General features: G+C 43.4%; 1 protein-coding gene across 12 annotated transcripts in view; it reads left to right on the top strand.

The window, feature by feature from the left end:
- Positions 1–21,122, top strand: part of MEF2A (myocyte enhancer factor 2A) — a 92,185-nt gene that overhangs the window by 29,358 nt on the left and 41,705 nt on the right. For all 12 annotated transcript variants that reach the window (XM_083475140.1, XM_083475144.1, XM_083475135.1 and 9 more), the window contains exon 3: positions 6,057–6,260. In XM_083475140.1, the coding sequence (XP_083331266.1) occupies positions 6,057–6,260 (204 nt within the window). The remainder of the gene's footprint in view (positions 1–6,056; positions 6,261–21,122) is intronic.

The following is a 21,122-nucleotide window of genomic DNA, read 5'->3' on the forward strand; positions in this document are numbered from 1 at the left end:
AGCAGCCACTTCCTCTTTTCAGGTTTCCCTTCTCCGTGAAGAGCGATTTGATTTTTGCCTGATTTTTCGGCTCCAGGGACCACACATTCGCTCAATAACACGCACAGACATTTCCCCTTCCTTTTTAGGAGAAAAAAATCTGCGTGTTATAGAGGGGAAAATACGGTAACTTTAAGCAAACTTCTCTGGACTCGTGATGCTTACATTTAAAATTTTTATTTAGTATACTGCTCAGGTTTATTTGTGATACACAATTGTCTATTTTCTTGTTTTTATTTTATTTTATTGGTGATTTTATTGAATGTTGTTGGCATTCTTACTGTTGCAAACCATTTATAAACTTTTATTAAGAGATATGCATGGATTACCATGCTGTTCAAATGGTAACTTTATAACACATGGAAACCAAGTTGTGTATAGCTTGTTACCATGTCACAGGATAAGCCTCAATTTATTGAGAATAGTCAGAGAGCAGGGGTGTGTCTGAGGAACTTGTCACTATGTGATTATGTTGTTATTTTGCCACAATGGAGTGTGTTTTTCCCTGTGAGACATAAGTTGGGTGATTGGCTCGCAGTTGCTGCCCAAACTATGCAGTTTTCTAAAGGCAATTTGAAGCAACTGGCATCCTGTAAGGGTAAAATGAGAAGGTGGGAGGAGAGCCATGTATATCACTCTGTGCTCTTCGATGGATTAAAAATGTAATGTCTTTTTGGCGCTGAGCAATATATGGATATAGAACTAGATAATACATTTTTGTAAATTTCCTTGTCTGCTATGTGAAGCAAAAGAGAAATTGGGGTTTGGAAGAAGTTTATTGCAATTATTGTGAGTGCCAGTTAACTGGGTTAGTGCGATTATAGGGGGAATACTTTTCATATGTCTCCTCTGTATCTTACATACAGTCTGACCCTTAAGTATAGTAGTAGTTGTCCATTTCATTGTGTAATACCTACCTTAAGTAACAGCAAAAGTAAATTTGTTGCATTTCACTAATTTCAACTCTCCTTGAGCTGACCTTTTACATAAGCATAGTCTGTGTTAATAAACTTCTTATTTACATCTATATACCTTTTCTATGCTGCAAGCAGTTTTACATACAAATATCACAGAACATTTAAATATGGCAATTAAACATAAGATGCCAAAATCAAAAAGCTTGTGAAACGTTGTAAACATCAAATGAACTTGGAACTGCCTATTAATTGCCTCCAGAAGCCTTCTGAAATAAGTCTTGTAATCTCTGCATAAGGTCCTAAGCAAAGAGGTGTATTTGACCTTATAGCAGATGTCTTTACTTCAAAACTGACGAACTGTCCAGGCAGCTCAAGGGAGAAATTATCTTCCAGTTTATTCTCCATCATTGAAGGAATTCAAATTAAGAACCAGCAGCTTGCACTTGGGCCCAGAAACGCCAGATAACTAGTACAGTTTAATTCATTTTTGCTTTCCAGTGTTCATTAGGTGGTGAGCTACAGCATTCTTCACCTGCATGAGCTTCGGAATAGTTTTCATTGACAATCCCTGTAAAATGCATTACAATAAAGGCAACTCCCATCGTACATGCAGGTTCAGTTCCAAGGGTTATTCATATAAAGCAAAAATCGCATATAGGTAAAATTGCTTGCAAAGCCATTATTACTCACATTATAGGTGGGGCAAGTGCTTAGTCCCCCTCTATGGGAGGAAGAAATAGCTGCCCACCTTCTATAAGGCTGCCTGTAAGGGGCAGGATCAGAGGTGGGAGGAAACTGGAAGACCCAAGCAGACCCAGTGCAAAGAGAGCTTTGTAAGTTTGTGGTCTTTTCAGGCAAGTCATACTTGGCACACCACGTGTTTAGCTAGTGGTTCAGTGGTTCTGGGGGTGGTGAGGATGCTCTTATGGGAACTCAAATTGTTTTGTGAGTTCTTGTGAGAGCATCCCCACCATTCACAGAGTCACCATTCTGCCAGCCCAAAGAACCCTTCTTCCAGGGTGTACAGAGTGGTACTTGCCCAGGCAGGTTCAGATTTGTGGAGCAACAGAAGAGAGGAGGAAGGAGACAAGCAGAGAGAGAAAAAGCCAAGCACATATAGTCATGTGTAATGTGCATAAGATGCAAGTTTATTGCAGTCCCTTCTAGAAGTTACAGAAGTACAGTCATACCTCAGGTTACAGACGCTTCAGGTTGTGTGTTTTCAGGTTGCGCACTGCGCCAAATCTAGAAGTACCAGAACGGGTTACTTCTGGGTTTCGGTGCATGCACAGAAGCACTAAATCATGCTTTGCGCATGCGTGGAAGCGCCGAATCGTGACCCGCACGTGCGCAGACGTGGCGCTGTGGGTTGCGAATGTGCCTCCCTCACGGATCACGTTCGCAACCCAAGTGTCCACTGTATGTACAAGAGCAGCACAATCCTGTGTTGTCAAAAGGGGCTGGAGCTGACAAAAGCCACTCCTGGTCACTGTCTATGCTTGTTCAGGAACAAAAAAGAGCACCCCTAAGTGTCAAACATGTTCAGATACAGTGATGACCACCTCATCTATCACAAGCACAATTGATCCCTCCAAACATTGGAATTACCTACCAAGAGCAGCTCTCTCTTTCTGCTGGATGAGCAGATACCCTGAACCTGACCTTTGGGATTTACATGCTTCTATTCAATCTCTGCCTTTAAATTACAGTGTTTTGTTGCTCTGAATGTATACAGACAAGACCTGCATGTGCACTACTCCCCCAGCCCCATCCTTTTGAAACTGTGGGAAGGATACTGCATGGGCAGGAATTTCCTCCCCCCCCCATCATTTTATATCACCAAAGGTTTGTAAGCATGTCCTGTGACCTGCTTCAAAGTAGTCTGAAGTTAGGCAAGAGAGTTCTTACTGCTTCTGGTCCATATTTTACTCCTCACCTACCCAGAGCCTTTGCCTTTGTCAGTGTGTTTCACAAAATCTAAAACCACTTGTGAATTTACTGTTTACAAATCTGCCTGTTTTTATTTTCCAAAGGGCTTTATGGCTTAAGCTCTGTAGCTTCTTGAACAGTTACCTATGTCCACAATAGTATAGCTTTAGGAATTTTGTACCCCAAAAACATTTTTTTATCAGCACAAACACATATACTACTCCAGCAACTTATTCTTGAAAATGGTTAGCAATTGTATGGCAACCGTTTTTACTTGAAGAAATCATTTCAGCTTATGGAGCTAATGCAGGCAGCCTAATGGAAAACCCAATTCCATCTGTACTTAGAGCACTGCTGCTGGTGCATTGACCTAATTGTAAAGCTCATTATCTGAGTCAGATAAAATTATTGAGCTGAGAACAATAACTAAATCATAACTCTTCTGATCGATGCTTGTTTAACTTTGAGAATCTTTTGGTCATGGGTTATATGTTATAACTTTTTAAAGGTTGCATCTCTGAACCAAAACGTAAAACTTTTCCAGTTATTTCATAAGTGCATTTGTGGCTGTTATTATTATTTATTGAATTTATATCACCCTCCTACTCATTTAATCCCCACAACAACCCTGTGAGGTAGGTTAGGTCAAGAGGCAGTGATTAGCCCAAAGTCACTCATTGGCCAAGTGGGATTTGAACACTACTCTCCCAGATCCTAGTCCAGCTCTCTGAGCACGACACCTCACTGTTTCTCTAAAACTCATAAGAATAAAATGAATAGTTCTAAGAAAATCTTGGGTAAGGTATTAATAGATGTTCTGTCCACTGGCAGAATATTGTAATTGGTTTAGAATGAACACCCCCATGTGGTGTCCATGGACAACATGGCAATCTCAAAATGCCCCCCTGTATCTGCTGAGGGTGCCCTACCCCCCCATTTTTAAATTGAGATTTTAAAGGTTTCTGTTGTTGCTGATGTTTAGGTGAGCGGACTGCCTGTTCCTTTTTGTGGGGTGAGGATTGTTGCCTGCTTTTTGAGAGTGGTTTATTTGTTTTTGCCCGGGAGGTATTTTGCCTATTTTGAAGAAGGGAATCTGAGCATCACCAGTTTTCTTCTAAGAAATGAGTATTTCACAGTGCCTCCAACAGTTTGCTAGATTTCCAGATGTGCCTCTATGCTACAGAGATTTGGCTTACAATATGTAGGAAGAATTGGTTCTGCTGCTAGAGGCAGGTAGACAGAGTCTGTTCTGTTTTCAGAGCTGCTAACCACATATCATATTCACCTCAGTCATTTCTGTGGGTTTCTTAAATTATGCAGATGAATTCCTGAATAGAACTTTTGTAGATTAGACATGCTTAAGCTCTGTCTTTGGCAGGTCTGGATATTCTTTTTCTAGTTACAGTATCTGGTAGACAAACTCCCCACCCCGTGAAGTTTGCCATGAAATAATTTCATCTAGGAATGCATTCCTAACAGGGCTATGTGAACTTCCTTTCTGGATGTGTGCCAGATTTGTGTATATCTATGTACTTTATTTGACTCTTGGTCCCACTTCTTACACACGTTTGGCCAGTGTCCCAGAAAGAAGCACGAATGAGCACATGGACGGATTCAGATAAAGAACAACTTTATAATGCTTTGGTTTATTCTTCTGCAGTAGAAATTCTGTGTTCCTGTGGGACCAACTTGGTTGTGTTTCTGTGGGAAAAGCCTGAGTCTTGGAGCAGTTTCACACACTAGCTTCTATAATGGAATAGCTTTTAGTAACAACAATAAGGAAGGCTATCCTAGATTCTCTACATTCCTTAGATCACTGATGGGAATCTGTGGCCCTCCAGATGTTGTTGGACTACAACTCCCATTATCTCTGACCATCAACTGGCTGAGGCTGATAGGAGTTTTGAGTAGAACTAGTTGAAGGGTTGCATGTTCCCAAACCCTGTACTTCAGACAAGTAATATATCTGCTTTGATTAAGAGCACCGTTGAAGCTACGTTACTCCCATGCTTGAAGAACCAAAATGTTCATGAAATGTGCGTGAAAGTTGTGTGTGTTGCCCCTCAAACATTCTGTTTTGTTTTAGTCTCCAGACATTTGCAGAATGAATTAGATTAGTTTAAAATCTACTGGGCCTCTGCTTTCCAACCAGGTTTATTGGTTTGTTCTCTGTTGCAGATACTTCCCCCCTCCCAAGTCACACTGACCTTGTTGCACGTCCAGCTCAGGAAGTGACAGTCTGGTTATTTATGCCTGTTTTGCTTGGCCAGGATATCCATAGTGAGCTAAATGACTTGGGAGCTCAGGAACTCTCTGCCTGACCTTCCTATAGCATCAAATTGTGGCTGAAGGCATAAACATGGGATGCAGAGTGACAAAGTTCAGTTGGAGGGGGCCAGTTGAGCCGTCTTGAGAGTACACTTGCTTATTTTATTAAGCAACATTTATATACCATGTGATTGTAAGAAAACCTCTAATCAATTTACATCAGGGCATGTTGTCTGTAAGCCCATAGGGCAACGTAAGTTCCCTCTGATGTAGTGGGTATTGAATAGTGCCAACAAATTATTGGATCCCCTTTCCTTGTATAATCATTCACAACCAGTGGTTACATGGCTTAGCTGGCATAAAACCTAGATTTAACCTTCATGTAACAAGTAATATTACCCTGTATTTAGCTGTTGCTTGGATTTTATGTCCTGGTTTCCCAAATCAGCTTGGAAACCTGGAAGATGTGCCCGCTGCCTTGCTAGCCTCTTTCCATTTGGCCTTGGAGTCAGGACCCTGACTGACTAAAAAAGCTGAGGCTGCTGAACAGACTCTTGAGCTGGGGTATTTAGTTTTGTTGGGAGTTTTGCTGCTGTTACTGATATTAATTTTTTGTATCTTTTTATGTTCAGTTTGGTTATACAGTTTTTGATATGTTTCACTTATTTTTATGACTACTTTGTTATGTTTGTAATTATGTAAATCTTTTCACATTGTAAGCTGCCTTGAGCATTGTTTTAACTATGGAAAGGCGGCATGCAAATAAAATGATGATGATGAATTCAAACCTATTTTGCTCATATGTTTAAAGGTGACAATTTGAGGGTCCGTTTGTAAAGGAGTCCATACTCACTCACTTGCCAGTGGATTTTCTCAAATTCCTTTCTCACTTCTTCTGTCTAGGTGACCTTCACAAAACGGAAGTTTGGATTAATGAAGAAAGCCTATGAACTGAGTGTGCTTTGTGACTGTGAAATAGCACTCATCATTTTTAACAGTTCTAACAAACTCTTTCAATATGCCAGCACGGATATGGACAAAGTTCTACTCAAGTATACAGAATACAACGAACCCCATGAGAGCAGAACCAACTCTGATATTGTCGAGGTAACAAAACTGTAACCGTGAATGAATCCTCATACCTCATTTAGTTTTAGTAAAGCCAACCATACCCTTCTGTACAGTAACAAAGTAATTAATTTCAATCAACAGTATTTTAAATGGTACATTACTTTATCCAAAGCTTTCCAAGATGGGTAACAAACATGAATAAATCACTGGAGGCTGCTCCTGAAGGAATCTGTCTCATAAGGCATTGCATGGATTTAATTGAAACACACCAAAACTAGGAAGCACCCAAGGATGACAAACAGAAAGGAGAAATAAATTGCAAAGATGCCAAATGATCACAAACCCTTCTGTTACAGAAGAGCTTGTATGGCACGAGTTCACTAAGGAATAAGAAAGCAAGCCCTTGATAAAAGCATTCTTGCTGAAATACACTGAGCATATTGAACAATAACATATTCTATCTTCTTGGCATCTCTGAGATATACCGTATATACTTGAGTATAAGCTGACTTTTTCAGCACATTTTTTATGCTGAAAAAGCCCCCCATGGCTTATACTTCAGAGAGGCAGGCAGGTGGCGGAGGGACGAGCGGTCCGAAAGGAGCCCTTTCTCGCCACTGGTCCCACTGCCCACCTGTCGTAAGGACAGGCACAGGAGCCGCAGTTGGGAGAAGCACTGCGCTGTGCTTCTCCCAACTGCGACTCCTATGCCTGCTCTTGTGAGCGGCAGAGGTGGCGGTGGAGGAACGAGCAGCCCGAAAGTAGCCCTTTTGGGCTGCTCGTTCCTCCTCCTCTGCCTTTGCCACTGTCAGCGGTGGTGGCGGAGGAACGAGCAGCCCAAAAGCAGCCCTTTTGGGCTGCTTGTTCTTCCTCCACTGCTGCCACCACCACCAGCTATGTTAGACTAATTTAGTGTCTGCATTGCAGAATAATATATATGTGTTTAAATTAGATTTTTTAAAATCGGTTTTTACAGAATGTTTTTTCCATCCACTCTTCTTTACCCAATCAAATCTAAGCACAGCCTTTAATATGACTCTCTTGCAACCAGGCAATTTCACTAGTTGTCTTTTGCGGAGGAACCATACTCTCATTTCTGCTGAACTACATTTCATTCCAGGTTTACTCCCATAGTTGTACACTTTTATTTTTTGAAGCTTGTGTTCTAGTATGTGCATTGTTACTGAAGGAAGCATGTAGTAGTTTGGGATTTTCATAGTTCTCTGATCACGCATGACCTGACTTATAGCATTGTTTTGGGCTGACTTTATATTAAGGTCCAGTTGATTATGTTGAGTGTTGTAAAACAACTGGAAACTTGCTTATGTTAGCTCCCACCCCCAAGGGGCAGGTTCTTGTGCCCAATCTTGTGCTACATCTCTCTGAAATGCATCTCTGCTCTCCCCCCCCCCCAGCTCTAAGCTTGGAGCTGAGGAGAGGAATTCTGTTCCTAGCTTGAAGCTGGAGACAGGTGTGTTGACTTCCTTTTGATTCTTCACCTGATTGGTGCTCAGAGTGCCCTGTTTGGCAGATTCTGTCTCCCATTAGCAGCTCTGAGCTAGAGATAAAGGATGGGGGCTTGTTATTGTTCTGCACTTGTATCTGGCAAACACAGAGCCAAATAAATAACCCCAAACTTCAGTTGAACTTCGGAGCTAGGGAGGGGCCATGAATCATTCCTTCTCTGATGTTCCATGGTTTGGATTAAGCTTTGGGCTCATCTCAGTTGACAGAGCCTCGTTTCCCCCTTGCTGTAGTGTGGGTTGTGTGTTAGATTGTCCAACCCTGAATGTTGTTGAAAAAAATCCCAGTCACAATTCCAAGAGCCAGAGACTTTTTAGTTTCCTGCTTTTAGTATCCACACAGATAAGTTGTCGTCATGGGGCAAACTAAAGTATATGCCATAACACTGGGATGGGAAACCTTTAGCCCTCCAGGTGGTGTTCGACTACAATTCCTATCATCCTGGACCATTGGTCATGCTGGCTAGGGCTTATGGGGGTTGAAGTCCAATAACATCTGAAGGGCAACAGATTCTCCACCCATTCTTTAGTGAGTAAATCCAGTTCTTTTGTTGACTCTAAAATTGGTTACCTTTCATAATTACTAATCACCTTTACAAATCTTTGTTCTCAAGTTCAGTGTACTACTTGTGCAACAGGAATCTACTGACTGTCCAGACCATGAAAATTATTGTATAAAGCTGGGTGGTGTCTCTTCTTAGGCAAGTAGCAAATGGTTTCTGAGGTGAAGATGGGTGGGACGCATAATCTTAGTCAACATTCTGAATTGCTCATTTGTAGGTATTCTTCCTTTATTGAGTTGGCAAATACTGTATAGATACTTGTGGATATGCAGAGATGGACAACAGTTCTTGCTGTGCACTAGAGCCTTCTGTACATGGAAGTATCTTGTCTATGTGTCAGCCAAGAAAATTTAGCTGTTACATTCAGGTAACACATGGGCGATTACAGACTGTAATCTGTTTTAACTGTTTTTAAAATTTGTAAATTGTTGTAACCTGCCCTGCAACCTAATGCTAAAAAATCTAAATAATGATGACGGTGATTAATCTGTCCAGTGAGAATCTCTCCTCCCATATGAAATATCTAGAATATTACCCAATGAACTTATATTTATAAGTATCACAATAGCTTCTTTCACTTCTGGATATATTCCCTTTTGTACCCTGTCTGTCTGACCATCCTTCCCCTCTTTTCTCAGTAAAATCTAGACTAGAAGATTTAGGGTTGGAGTAAATGCATTTACTGTGAGTAAATATGTTTATCCTTTGTGTTGATTCTTTGTAAAAATCAAGGTTACTTTCCTAGTGCAATGGTAGCATTGAAGTGGAAAAGGGCGGGGGGAAATGAGGCCAGCTGATGGATTCCCCCCCCCCCTTTGCTTGGGCATGGAACCTCTTTATGCTTGCAGCATGCCTTGTGTGGCTGTTCCAGCAAATTATAGTGAGTGGATGAAAATGGAACTAAATTGCAACACTTCACTGACCTTCAGCAGACCTTATTTTATGTAATTGTATGGTTATATTTCACAGTTCATGGCATTGTGCCAGCATCAGGAGCAAACTTGGGTCTGGCACTGGGATAGCCTTCAGTGCTTGTGGCATGGTGCAATTCATGCAGTGCCATGTGTAATGCAAGGGTTTTTGCAGCAGTGGCAACACTGGATGAGGCAACAAAGAGGTCAGTTTCTGGGTAGTCCTGATACTTTCCATCCTATAGGTCTGATTCAAGAGAGCAATAAAATGGCATCATAGGATAAAGTGCTGGGTAAGGGGGTTTCTCTGAATGCAGATAGAGCTGGATGGCTCTGCTTTGCTTACCAGGTCCACAGTGGTTCTTAAGCAACCAAGAGAGCAAGTACTGTTTTGTGACTTAACTTAAATCAGATTGTAAGAGAAGGGTGTGAACTACACTGCTGCTTGCAGTATTTGAGATGTATTAAGCAATAGCTAGTATAAATATGCAAATAAAAATAAATACAAACTTTCAGAAGTTTCTAACAAAGTCCTGTAACTTTAAAGTTTAGCACTGCTAGAATTTTATTTATCCCACCACCGTCCTTGGTATGCTTCATTTTTCATCTTGGGAGACCTCTAACAAAGCTTACAAAAATGTAATAAAACACCAAAAATGAAACAAGCATTATAACTATGAAATCGCATGAAAAGCACAAGAGCAGCATCACAAACAGAAATAAAAATATTCAGTGGCACACATACTTATTCAGCATTCAGAAACCTTCCTTGCATGACCAGATTCCCCCCCCCCCCCCCGCCGCCTACTTCTCACTAAAATGCAAGTTTACTTCCTTGGGAGGGTGTTGTACAGTCATGGCACCACAACTGAAAATGTCCTGTCCCTTATGCTCACCCCGCTCGTTTCTGAGTGCAGAGACATGGAGCAAGACCTCGGAAGCAATGACAGGAAGTAGAATTTTCCAAAACTGAAAAAATTCCAGTGCTTGATTGCTCCTGTGGAAATTTTCCATTCCAGAAGTTGGTTAGTAACCACAAATGAAGTCCAATGACAAATATTAGGCAAGATGGTTTCAAAATGTTCAGTTTTGTTTGCTAAATACAAGCAAAATAATAATGTTAAATTAGATGACTCTCTAAGCATTAGAACGTTTTCTAATGTGATTTACATGCATGGGAAAATTTTTCAGTTAATTATTTTCCAGAAAAGACGCATCAGTCCTCAGATGTTGATGAAAATGTAGAAATAGGTAGATGTATCCTGAAGCAATTCTTCAAATATCCCTGCACCAAACTGCTTAGGACAAGATGAGAACTGTAGTCCCACTACATCTGGAGGGCCACAGGTTGCCCACCCCTGGTTTAGAGCTTTAAAGGTTAACACGAGCACCTTGAATTACACCTGGAAACAAATTGTTGCTAGTGGATCTGGCATAAAAGTCTGACATACACTGAGAAAATTTGCAAGCCTCATTTTGGACCAGTTGAAATCTTGGAATACTTCTCAAAGGTGACCTTAGGGAGAAGTGTTACACTAGTTGAACCTACTATGAATGATCTTGACCAGGTCTGCTTTTTCAAGTGTAGAATCCATTAATGGTATCTAAACTCAAGTGCCACTTTTAGTTGCAGTGCATTTTAGAGCATCTAAAGATCTTTGGAAGTTAACTATCTGGGTTGATTGTGTGATGCATTACAAAAAGCAAGCTACCAAAACTATGTTTACAGTTTAATTTTATTCTTCGAGGATAGCGATATAGTTTTGAAGCTCTGAAATTGCATGTCAATGTCTGCTAGTTCTGTCCTCTTCTATTAAGAAAGCACTTATTCAGTACAGCCCCCTCATTAATTTAAAGTGACATAGTTCAGGCAGTTGTCTAAAACGTGACCTATCTTCTTGTTCGTCCTGTGTGACACTAAACCGCATCTCTGCTAGTCAAACATACGGGAAGAAGAACATTTTAATATCTCTCTTAAGTTGAAGTACAATTTTAAAATGTTGAAATCGCATGCAGAAGCATGGCTTTAGTGCAGGGGTGGGAGGCCATGAGTTAGGTTTCCAGAGAATTTCAACATGGTTCACTTGCTGCCTTAGCTTTTTACTGTGCTATTCTTGCTTAACCCACTTTGCTTTATCACTGGGCGGGAACAGGTGCAAATGAAATGAGACTCATTCAGCAATATATTTTTGTATTTTTCAAGATTTGAACATAATTTCCATGCTCTCCTATACACTAGGGTGAAAGTGAAGTGTGCAAAAGTGGCAACAGAAACAGTTACTGAAACAGTTCACAGTTTTGGTTAAAATTGCTGCGTTTTTGAAGAGCAGCTTAGCATATTTAGGCCCTGATCACTCAGTGGCTCTTACTGACTCTGGTAAATGGAATCTCTCACTTGCCACATGTGACAATTGCAGTTTCCAATTGGCTGAAAGTGACCACTGATAGAGAGTTAAATTTTCTGCGTTGGAAGCAAGGGGCCGCATCCCTTCAGCATTCTTGGCCTGTGTTGAGTTGGGCTGAGTAGCTGCTTTTAAAATATGGTCAGTCTTGAATTACTGTGCACTTCAGATAGCACAGGTGGTCAGTGCATGTACCTCATGCAGCCCACAGCACCTCTGAGAACTCTGCCGTTTCAATCCCAAGCCAGAGGCAGAAGCTGTAAAGAACATGGAAAAGGTGTCTCAGGCCAGCAGAGTGCTTTTGAAAACATGGATGTACTCAGAGCCATGCTTTCAAAGGTAGCCTTGCCTGCATGGGACATGTCAGCCCCCACCATGCCCCAGACAGGGAGAACTGAACTATAGAGCAGGAGTAGTGCAGTGTTTCCCAACCGGTGTGCCGCGGCACACTACTGTGCCGTGAGACACCGGCTGGTGTGCCGTGGGAGGGAGGCGGGCGAGTCGGGCGGCGAGAGGCGGCGGCGGCGGCGGCGAGGATCCGCGTTGAGCCGGGGGCGGCTCCGCGGTGGTGGTGCCGAGCGGCGGGGCAGCTCGCGCAAAAGGGAGGAGCGCGAGACAGCGGAGGAGGAGGAGGCCGGCATGTCCGGGCAGCAGCAGCAACAGCAGCAGCAGCAACTCCCGGCGACGGCTCCTCCTCCGCCCGCTATCGCCGCCGCCGCCTCAGCTGCCCTCGCTCTGCTGCCTCCTCCCACCCCGGCAAGGGGAAGGGAAAAAACGTTCACTTTTGTGCGTCCCCCCCCCGCGTGACGCTGCGCGCTGACGTCACGGGGCGGGGCTTTAATGGTGGTGTGCCGCGAGATTTTTTTCCGGTAAGCAGGTGTGCCGTTGCCCAAAAACGTTTGGGAAACACTGGAGTAGTGAACCTCAGAGCCACGGACCCAATACTGCCCTCCAGGCACCTCTTTTGGGACCTTTGATTTCTCCCCAACCCACACGCCTCACTGGCCCTGCTTTGCCTGACTGGAGCATGTCCTTGAACTCTGATAATGCCTCTTACTTGTCTGAGTGGAAGAGAGAGGGGGGTGTATTTTAAAATTTGCATTTGTTGCTCTGCCCATTGTCTCTACCCATCATTGTCATGTGATCTCTAAAAAGTTGCCCAGAAGGAAATGTGGCCCTTGAACTAAAATGGATTCCCTACTCTTGTTTTAGAGGCAGAGGTATTATGCAGTCTATTAATAATTCTTTGCCTTTCTATGAAGATGCTGAAGGATATTGTCCTAATAAACACTCAAAAACCTATATCAGTATTATTGTGAAACACACACACACCAACCAGCACAGTTCTGCCAGATGCAAGCTTGAATAAATATGTCTTCATATACAAAATGTGTAGTACATTCATAGTCTGATTTAGTTCTAGAACAGGAAGAGGTTTTCATTTAAAGATTGATAGTTCAGTATGTTTGCTTTGAAGGCTGTGTAAAATAAGAACCTTACAGGGTCTTCTGGTCTGTTCCAGGCCCAGAAATAGTTGATGAGCAGCCAAACACCTGCATCTATTTCTATAACAACCGATCTTAAAGCAAAGCAGACACCTGGATTTTCAGATAGACATTTACTTCATCATGCTGATAGAAGGGTGAAATTAAATGAGTGAACTTATGTCAATGTTTGTGTGCCATTTTTTGCTACGTTGTCCTTCCTTGGAGAGTTCTCTTATTTTCAAGTGAAAAGATACATGGATGAATTTGCGTGTTGTGCCTGTGTTAAAATATTTTAAGCTAATCCTAGGCTTAGGGCTAGTTCCCTCAGGACCATGGCACACAGGGAGGGGTAGTTCAACCCTTCCCTCCACAGCCACAATCTCATTGGCAGCACCCATCCCCAGAGCACATACAGTATTTCAATTAGCAATAGGAAAAAAATCTCCCATTGGATCATAGTGTTGTGGTCCTGATGAAAACTGGGAGGGGGCTTATCCTCACTTAGAATTACATTTTTAAAATTTATTGATTTTAGCAAGATCATTGTGATTGATGTAGATAGGTCCTCAAAGAACTACAGTAGCTTGTGACAGGCCTAATTCAGAGCCCAAAGGCAAATTTGCTCCTGTTCGACCCCGTCAGCTAAGAAAATTTGATGGATCTTTGGGAATTCAGTGAGTTGGCCTGTGCAGTGTAAGGGTAAAATCTGATAAGTTCTTGGTTTGTCATGTATTAAAATTGGTGTGGTTTGTCTTTGACATGTCTTTTGCTTACTTTATTTTTTGGAAGGGGGAATTATCCAGCTGACAGTTACAAAATGCCCCCTCCCCCGGGAGCAAAATGAATTATTTTAATGCCATGCTCGTTTGGTGATTTTTGAAAAGGTTTATAATATGGAAAAACTTATTGGCCAATCACTTAATTGTCAAAAAACCCTGTTGCTAAAATAGTAATAATTCAGGATGATGAATATCCAGAATTTTGTTCTGTAGTTGCACGTTGGGACACATTCTGGTTTACCTGCCTCCAGAAAAATGGGCTTTCCCCCTTGACCTAAAAAGAAACTAGTTCTGCAGAATCAGAAGCATTCTAACTTTGACATTGTAACAAACTGTTGAATTTTCTATGGACTGCCTCTAAAGTTTATCTTTATGTGTGCCCAGAGGCTTTGTGGATATGAACTGTGGCCATCTAGGCAGAACTGCAAATTGCTTTGGAAACTCCCCTAGATTTCTTCATTCCAAAAAAACACACAAGCTGTTCAGTGATGGAAAAAGGAGAAGGCCACTTATATGAATCTGCTAGAAATGTTGAATAATATTTGTCAAGGGCAAGCTGAGCATGGGACTGTTGTGATGTACTCAGTGGCGGAGGAAGGGGGTGCGGTGCAGGCAGTCCACCCCGGGTGTCTTTGCTGAGGGGGGTGATATTTGGCCCACCGCCTACCCACGACTCATAAGCCTGCCCCTAGTCTATTATTATTATTATTATTTATACCCCGCCCATCTGGTTGGGTTTTCCCAGCCACTCTGGGCGGCTCCCAACAGAATATTAAAAATACAATAAATACAAGTGGTAGACATTCGTGACCACTTCTGTGACTTGTGCTTCTCTGGAAAGCAACCCATTGACTCAACTGTTTATTGCTTATGTGTGCAATTAAAGCAGAAGTATTTGTAGATTAACCCTCCCCCACTTAGATCATCCAAAGTGAACCTTGAAGGAGAAATTTTGAATACAAAACATTTTTCATAATGATTATTTTAACCATATAAATGCAAATTAATATTTGTAATTTAATATAAATGTAATTGATCATTCTATCCTCCCTGGTGTCACAATAAACCTATTCCTAGCCACATCGATTGCAGTAAGTCTTGTTTTCTTCAGCAGTGTGTTAATAAGTGTATTTAGGATTTCAGTCTTAGAAGTATTTTATGTTGTTTGCAACAGCATTGTTATATACAGGGGTACCTCTAGTTGCGGACACGATCTGTTCCAGGGTGCTGTTCGCACCCCAAAAAGTCCGCAACTAGAGCGGCACTTCTGCACAAGCGCGGAGCACAATAGAGCGCTTAGAAGTATGACTGTATATAAAAAAAGGCCTGAGAGCATGTTTATTTGTAAATATTAGAAATTTATTAACATTAGATGTAAATAATATTTCATGCTATATGGGGGTTATATTTTCCTATGCGTGTTTATGAATGCTAATTTTTATTGGAATTGTGTAGCATACTGAATATGCTATACTATAATAACAGAAGATGGCTCTTTTCTGCAAATTGTAAATAGAATTGTGAATGCAAGCCTTTACATGTTCTTTAATTTGATTAAACTTTAGGTAGAGTTCCATTGCACCTGGAAATTAATACCTGCATTTAAAAATTAATCCTCCAGTCGCATAAATCTTGAGTACCTACAAAGTCAAACTGAATATACTGTTCAATCAAGGTTAGATTAAACTGAAACTGATTCCAGCTGGCATTGTACCAGGCTGTTTTAGTAAATCCAGCCAAATTGTTGCTTGACATTAGGGATTACAGAATAATATAACAGGCTGGGTATTGTGTGTGAGGTTTTTTATTATTATTTAAAAATATGCTTGTATTTGTATTAGGCATCATGGTGAATTTTATGCAGGTGTTAGGAGGATGTAGAAATCCTTTGGAATAGTGCCAAAATATTTAAGCATAAAATAGAATCATCACTTGTGTTTGCTTTTACGTATGAGTGGAATGAGGATTGAAGTGTAAGTCACAGATAAAAGTATTTTTTTTGTACTCCTATGATGTAAACGTGTGTAATCAGCTTGTCACCAGGTGAGCTGCCTGGCTGAACAGGCATTTTGTCCCATGTCTTGGATGTCCATATTCAGTATATAGTGCCATACTAGTTATATAATATTTGGAATTGTCCTTCGTGTCCTCAGTTCAGTACCACAAATCATATATTTGCATGTACATAAATGTCTACAGCTTTTTGAAGAGTGAGGAAGCCCTTTTTCTCCTCTTGACCACTATGTTGTAGCATTAAGGCACAGTAGCTCAACATCAAAAAAACTAAGATCATGGCCACTGGTCCCATCACCTCCTGGCAAATAGAAGGGGAAGAAATGGAGGCAGTGAGAGATTTTACTTTCTTGGACTCCGTGATCACTACAGATGGCGACAGCAGTGACAAAATTAAAAGACGTCTGCTTCTTGGGAGAAAAGCAATGACAAACCTAGACAGCATCTTAAAAAGCAGAGACATCACCTTGCCAACAAAGGTCCGTATAGTTAAAGTTATGGTTTTCCCAGTAGTGATGTATGGAAGTGAGAGCTGGACCATAAAGGCTGGTCGCCGAAGAATGGGTGCTTTTGAATTATTTTGCTGGAGGAGACTCTTGAGAGTCCCATGGACTGCAAAAAGATCAAACCTCTCCATTCTGAAGGAAATCAGCCCTGAATGCTCACTGGAAGGACAGAACCTGAAGCTGAGGCTCCAATACTTTGGCCACCTCATGAGAAAAGAAGACTCAGTGGAAAAGACCCTGATGTTGGGAAAGATTGAGGGCATAAGGAGAAGGGGACGACAGAGGATGAGATGGTTGGACAGTGTTCTTGAAGCTCCTAACATGAGTTTGACCAAACTGCTCATAGAGGCAGTGGAAGACAGGAGCGCCTGGCATGCTCTGGTCCATGGGGTCACGAAGAATCGGACATGACTAAATGACTAAACAACAATAAAAAACTTCAATTCATTTCCTATATTGCTACCATAGAGTGAGGAACTCCTAGCTTTTTAATTCTGAGCTGGATAAATTGTCAAAGTTTTTTGTGGAGTTTTTAAAATCTTTTAAATTCAGTCCTGTAGCAGGGGCCCTCAGATTGTCCTATGGAACACCTCTTTTCTAAAGTGTGATGAGCGTAGCAGCAAATTTGCCGGCTCCTACTATCTTCTCTCCCTAAACTGTTCAGGCAAACCCCATGAGCAATCCGTCAAAATTTTACTAGACAGGCCAGAACAAGTACAGAGACCAGGCTTAAATCTATCCCTTGGATTCTGAACTGGCAGCTACTGAGTCACCCTTCCCACTAAACTCAGCATGGTTAACCTTGACCAACCCTTTGGTGGCCACATGCTCCGGTGGCTGTGGCCATGGACATACCACAGACAGAGGCACATTGCCCTGACCTGTGCAGGTCAGCTGGCGAGGGGGATAATTGCCCTCTCCCCACTTAAATGATAAATCTGGTAACAGAAGAAGGGGCAATTTGTGTATCCATCAAATGACTGGGCTGGATGGAAAGGTTTATACTTATCTGCCCTTCCCAGTGCTGTGTCTACTTTAATTTTTCTTCCTATTTTGCAACCAAAATAGCAATGTCTGAGTGGGTGGGAAAATTCCCTAGAGGGCCTGATGAAGCTCCTAGGCCAGCGACTAGCAACCTAGCTAATTTTTTGGTGCTGGGTATCTTGGCCCCCGAGAGTAGCAGTGGCTTCCAGTCCACAAAGCAGCCAGATTGTCTCTCAGATGGCGAAGGTACATGCCATTTAACTGAAGAGCATAGATTTGAAAAAGCTAACTACAGGATATTGACTATGAAGGCTCTACCAGACCCTGTTCTAGCAATATTTACTCTGGATGGACACGCGGCACTAGCAAAAGTAATGAATTACTTTTAGCAAATTCTGAATATTCACTGGATTTGGTAGGGAAAGGATTATGTACTGGAGGGGGAAAGCAAGTAACAGTTGTTCTGAGTAGATCCATTTAGTTGATCCACATAGAAGAGATTCTGGTTTCTCAGGTAGAACATTCGCAAATACAGCATTTCTTGGGGCATCATTTCTTTCTTTTAATCCGTCTATCAGCAAAGGTCCCAGTTTAGTCTTACTGTGCTGGCATTTGTATGATTTGTAGTAATACTTCATATGCCATTGCATCAGACTGCCCAGGATTCCATAATGGCAGGATGAACTCTACAAGACATCATTTTTTGCTTCCATCCAGAGCCACTCCAGTCATCATGTATATTTTGCCAACCAACTTGCAGTTTTCAGGGATGAATGGTTAGATATTGCCCCAGTTCTTTCAACTGCATGGGTTGGATGTCATCTTAGGTATGTAATTTGACTTGAGCCTTCAGACTCCAGGGTAGCTCCATCACTCCTATTGCTAGATGAGGAGTCAACTGTTTGGAAAATGGAGCCATAGAGTGGGTTTTGCATTGTAATGCTTACAAGGTTTTTATTTTAGTTACTTTGATTGTAGATGACCCATTTAGCAAACTCAGAGCTGTCAGTAGAGACCATTGTCCATTTGTTTTGTAAAGATGGTCAGTTTGCAGTCCTGGACATCTAGAACTCATATTTTTGCAGGGCCATCAGACCAAAAACGCTGGTCTTTTCTTAGACTTACATATGGAATTGGACATTTTCAGTCTAGAGTCCTCCAGTTTGGACTATTCATGACACCAGAGGTCTTTTAAGAGTATGTGTCTACTCCCAGGTTTTGGAGCTCCTTACTGAGGAAGGTTTATCACACCCTATTTCTTGTAGGAGGACAAAAAACTTTTTTATTTAAACAGACATTTGGCTACTGAACTGACACGTTAGGGGTCTTTTTTTGCTACCTTCTCTGTTAATCAATAATTTTTACTATAATTATGCTCCTAACTGGTTACCATCTTTTTAATATGCTGTCACCTAATTATTATACACCTTTATTGTTATATAGTATATTATGCATTAGATTTTGTTAGCTGAATAGTATGCATGCCAAGACCTATATGCTGTAGGAGTGGGGCAGTAATTTGAAGGCACTGGCAATGGATTGTTGTCAGAGTTCTATATAAGAGGGTCATATCATTCAGAATCTCCCGGACTTCATGACACCCACTACCGTATTTTTCGCCCCATAAGACGCACCGGCCCATAAGATGCACCTAGATTTTTTTGGGGGGGGGGAAATAAAGGGGAAAAAAATTATTTCCCCCCCAGGTGCGCTGCGCTACACCAGGAGCTTGGGGCATGCGGAGCTCAGCGCGCCCCAAGCTTCTGCGTGCCGGCAAGGTCTCCGCTAGCGTGGGAGAGCCGGGCGCCTCTCCCAGGGCTAGCGGACCCCTGCGCTAATCCAGAAGCTTGGGGCAAGCTGAGGTCAGTGCGCCCCAAGCTTCTGCGTGCCGGCAAGCAGTCCGCTAGCCCTGGGAGAGCCGCGGGGCTCTCCCAGGGCTAGCGGATCGCTGTGCTACACCAGGAGCTTGGAGCGTACTGAGCTCAGCGCGCCCCAAGCTTCTAGGTGCGCGCAAGCAGTCCGCTAGCCTTGGGAGAGCCGCGGGGTTCTCCCAGGGCTAGCGGATCGCTGCGCTATACCAGGAGCTTGGGGCCTGCTGAGCTGAGCGCGCCCCAAGCTTCTAGGTGCGCGCAAGCAGTCCGCTGCCGCCCCAAGCCTCGCGCACCCGGCGGGACAGGCGCGAGGCTTGCAGACACTCGCCCGAAGCAGGGGGAGCCCTCCCGAGGGCTCCCCGTGCTTCGGGCGACAGGCTGCCGCCCCAAGCCTCGCGCACCCGGTGGGACCTCCTGCCGGGTGCGCGAGGCTTGCAGACACTCGCCTGAAGCAGGGGGAGCCCTCCCGAGGGCTCCCCGTGCTTCGGGCGACAGGCTGCCGCCCCAAGCTTCGCGCACCCGGTGGGACCTCCTGCCGGGTGCGCGAGGCTTGCAGACACTCGCCCGAAGCAGGGGGAGCCCTCCTGAGGGCTCCCCGTGCTTCGGGCGACAGGCTGCCGCCCCAAGCCTCGCACACCCGGTGGGACCTCCTGCCGGGTGCGCGAGGCTTGCAGACACTCGCCCGAAGCAGGGGGAGCCCTCCCCGTGCTTCGGGCGACAGGCTGCCGCCCCAAGCCTCGCGCACCCGGTGGGACCTCCTGCCGGGCGCGTGAGGCTTGCAGGCATTCGCCCCATAAGACGCACCCCGATTTCCCCTTCATTTTTGGAGGGGAAAAAGTGCGTCTTATGGGGCGAAAAATACGGTACTTTTTTGTCCATTTGGCATACCTTTACTTTCATTTACTCCAGTTCTGGTCCCCCACATCTTGTCAGTACAGTGAAGGTTGACCAGTCCTAACTCCTGATCATTGCTCCATTCTGTTACCACCACCCCCCACCCCTGCCTCCAACCATGACAAGGTTAATCTTCATTGAAGTGTGACCTTTTACTATCTGCATCCTTCTGCGCTCTGAGCATGGATTCACCGTTATGGAAATAGGGCACTGATTGTGATGATGAGGTGGCCAAAGGCAGCTGGTCTTTGTGGAATTGCAGTTTGCTTACATACATATAATAATAAGGTAATGCTGTTGTCGTTTGCTTGGTTGCCAACAAATGCTGCTTCAAGCTACAACATGACAACAGCCTTCTGAGAGTGTTGGGCCATCACAGCAGCATTGGCGGGTGAGGGAGAAGGGAAGCAGAAGAGGGAGATGGATGTGGGTAGGTGTTTAGGTGAGCCATGGAAAAACTGTCAAGAAAGGGTGGGGCAGCTACTCAGCAACCATCCTGCTCTGCTGATGACTGCCTCACACAGTTAACTTGGAGGCAGCTGGCTGGCTGGTCCCCGCAAGCTGCAGAGGAACAGTCAGTACAGGACAGGGAAACTCCCCAACAACCATCCTGCTCTGCCACCACCTACTGCCTTCCTCCTCCTCACCCTCTACTGCTGAGATGGAAACAGTGTTGTTGATATGAGGCAGGCAATATGAGCAGGAGGAGGTCTAAGGGAAGGAGGGTGGGTTTGGTGAGGTCTAAGGAGAGAGTTGATAAGGGGGTGGGTTGGTGGGGGTTAGTGAGTGACGTGATCAGGGGCTCAGCCACTAGTAGAAACAGAGTTCTCTGGGATTGGAGAGCATGAGACTAGGACCGTAAGCATTCAGTCTTTGCCTTCATGATTCATGTCCCCGCAGTTGCTACTGCTGATATATAGATAAGTGAGATGGGGATGGAACTTCACAGAAGATATGCTAGGGAA

This window comes from Podarcis liolepis (assembly GCF_965112155.1).
Source record: "Podarcis liolepis genome assembly, chromosome: 14".
In the NCBI taxonomy this organism is placed as follows: domain Eukaryota; kingdom Metazoa; phylum Chordata; class Lepidosauria; order Squamata; family Lacertidae; genus Podarcis; species Podarcis liolepis.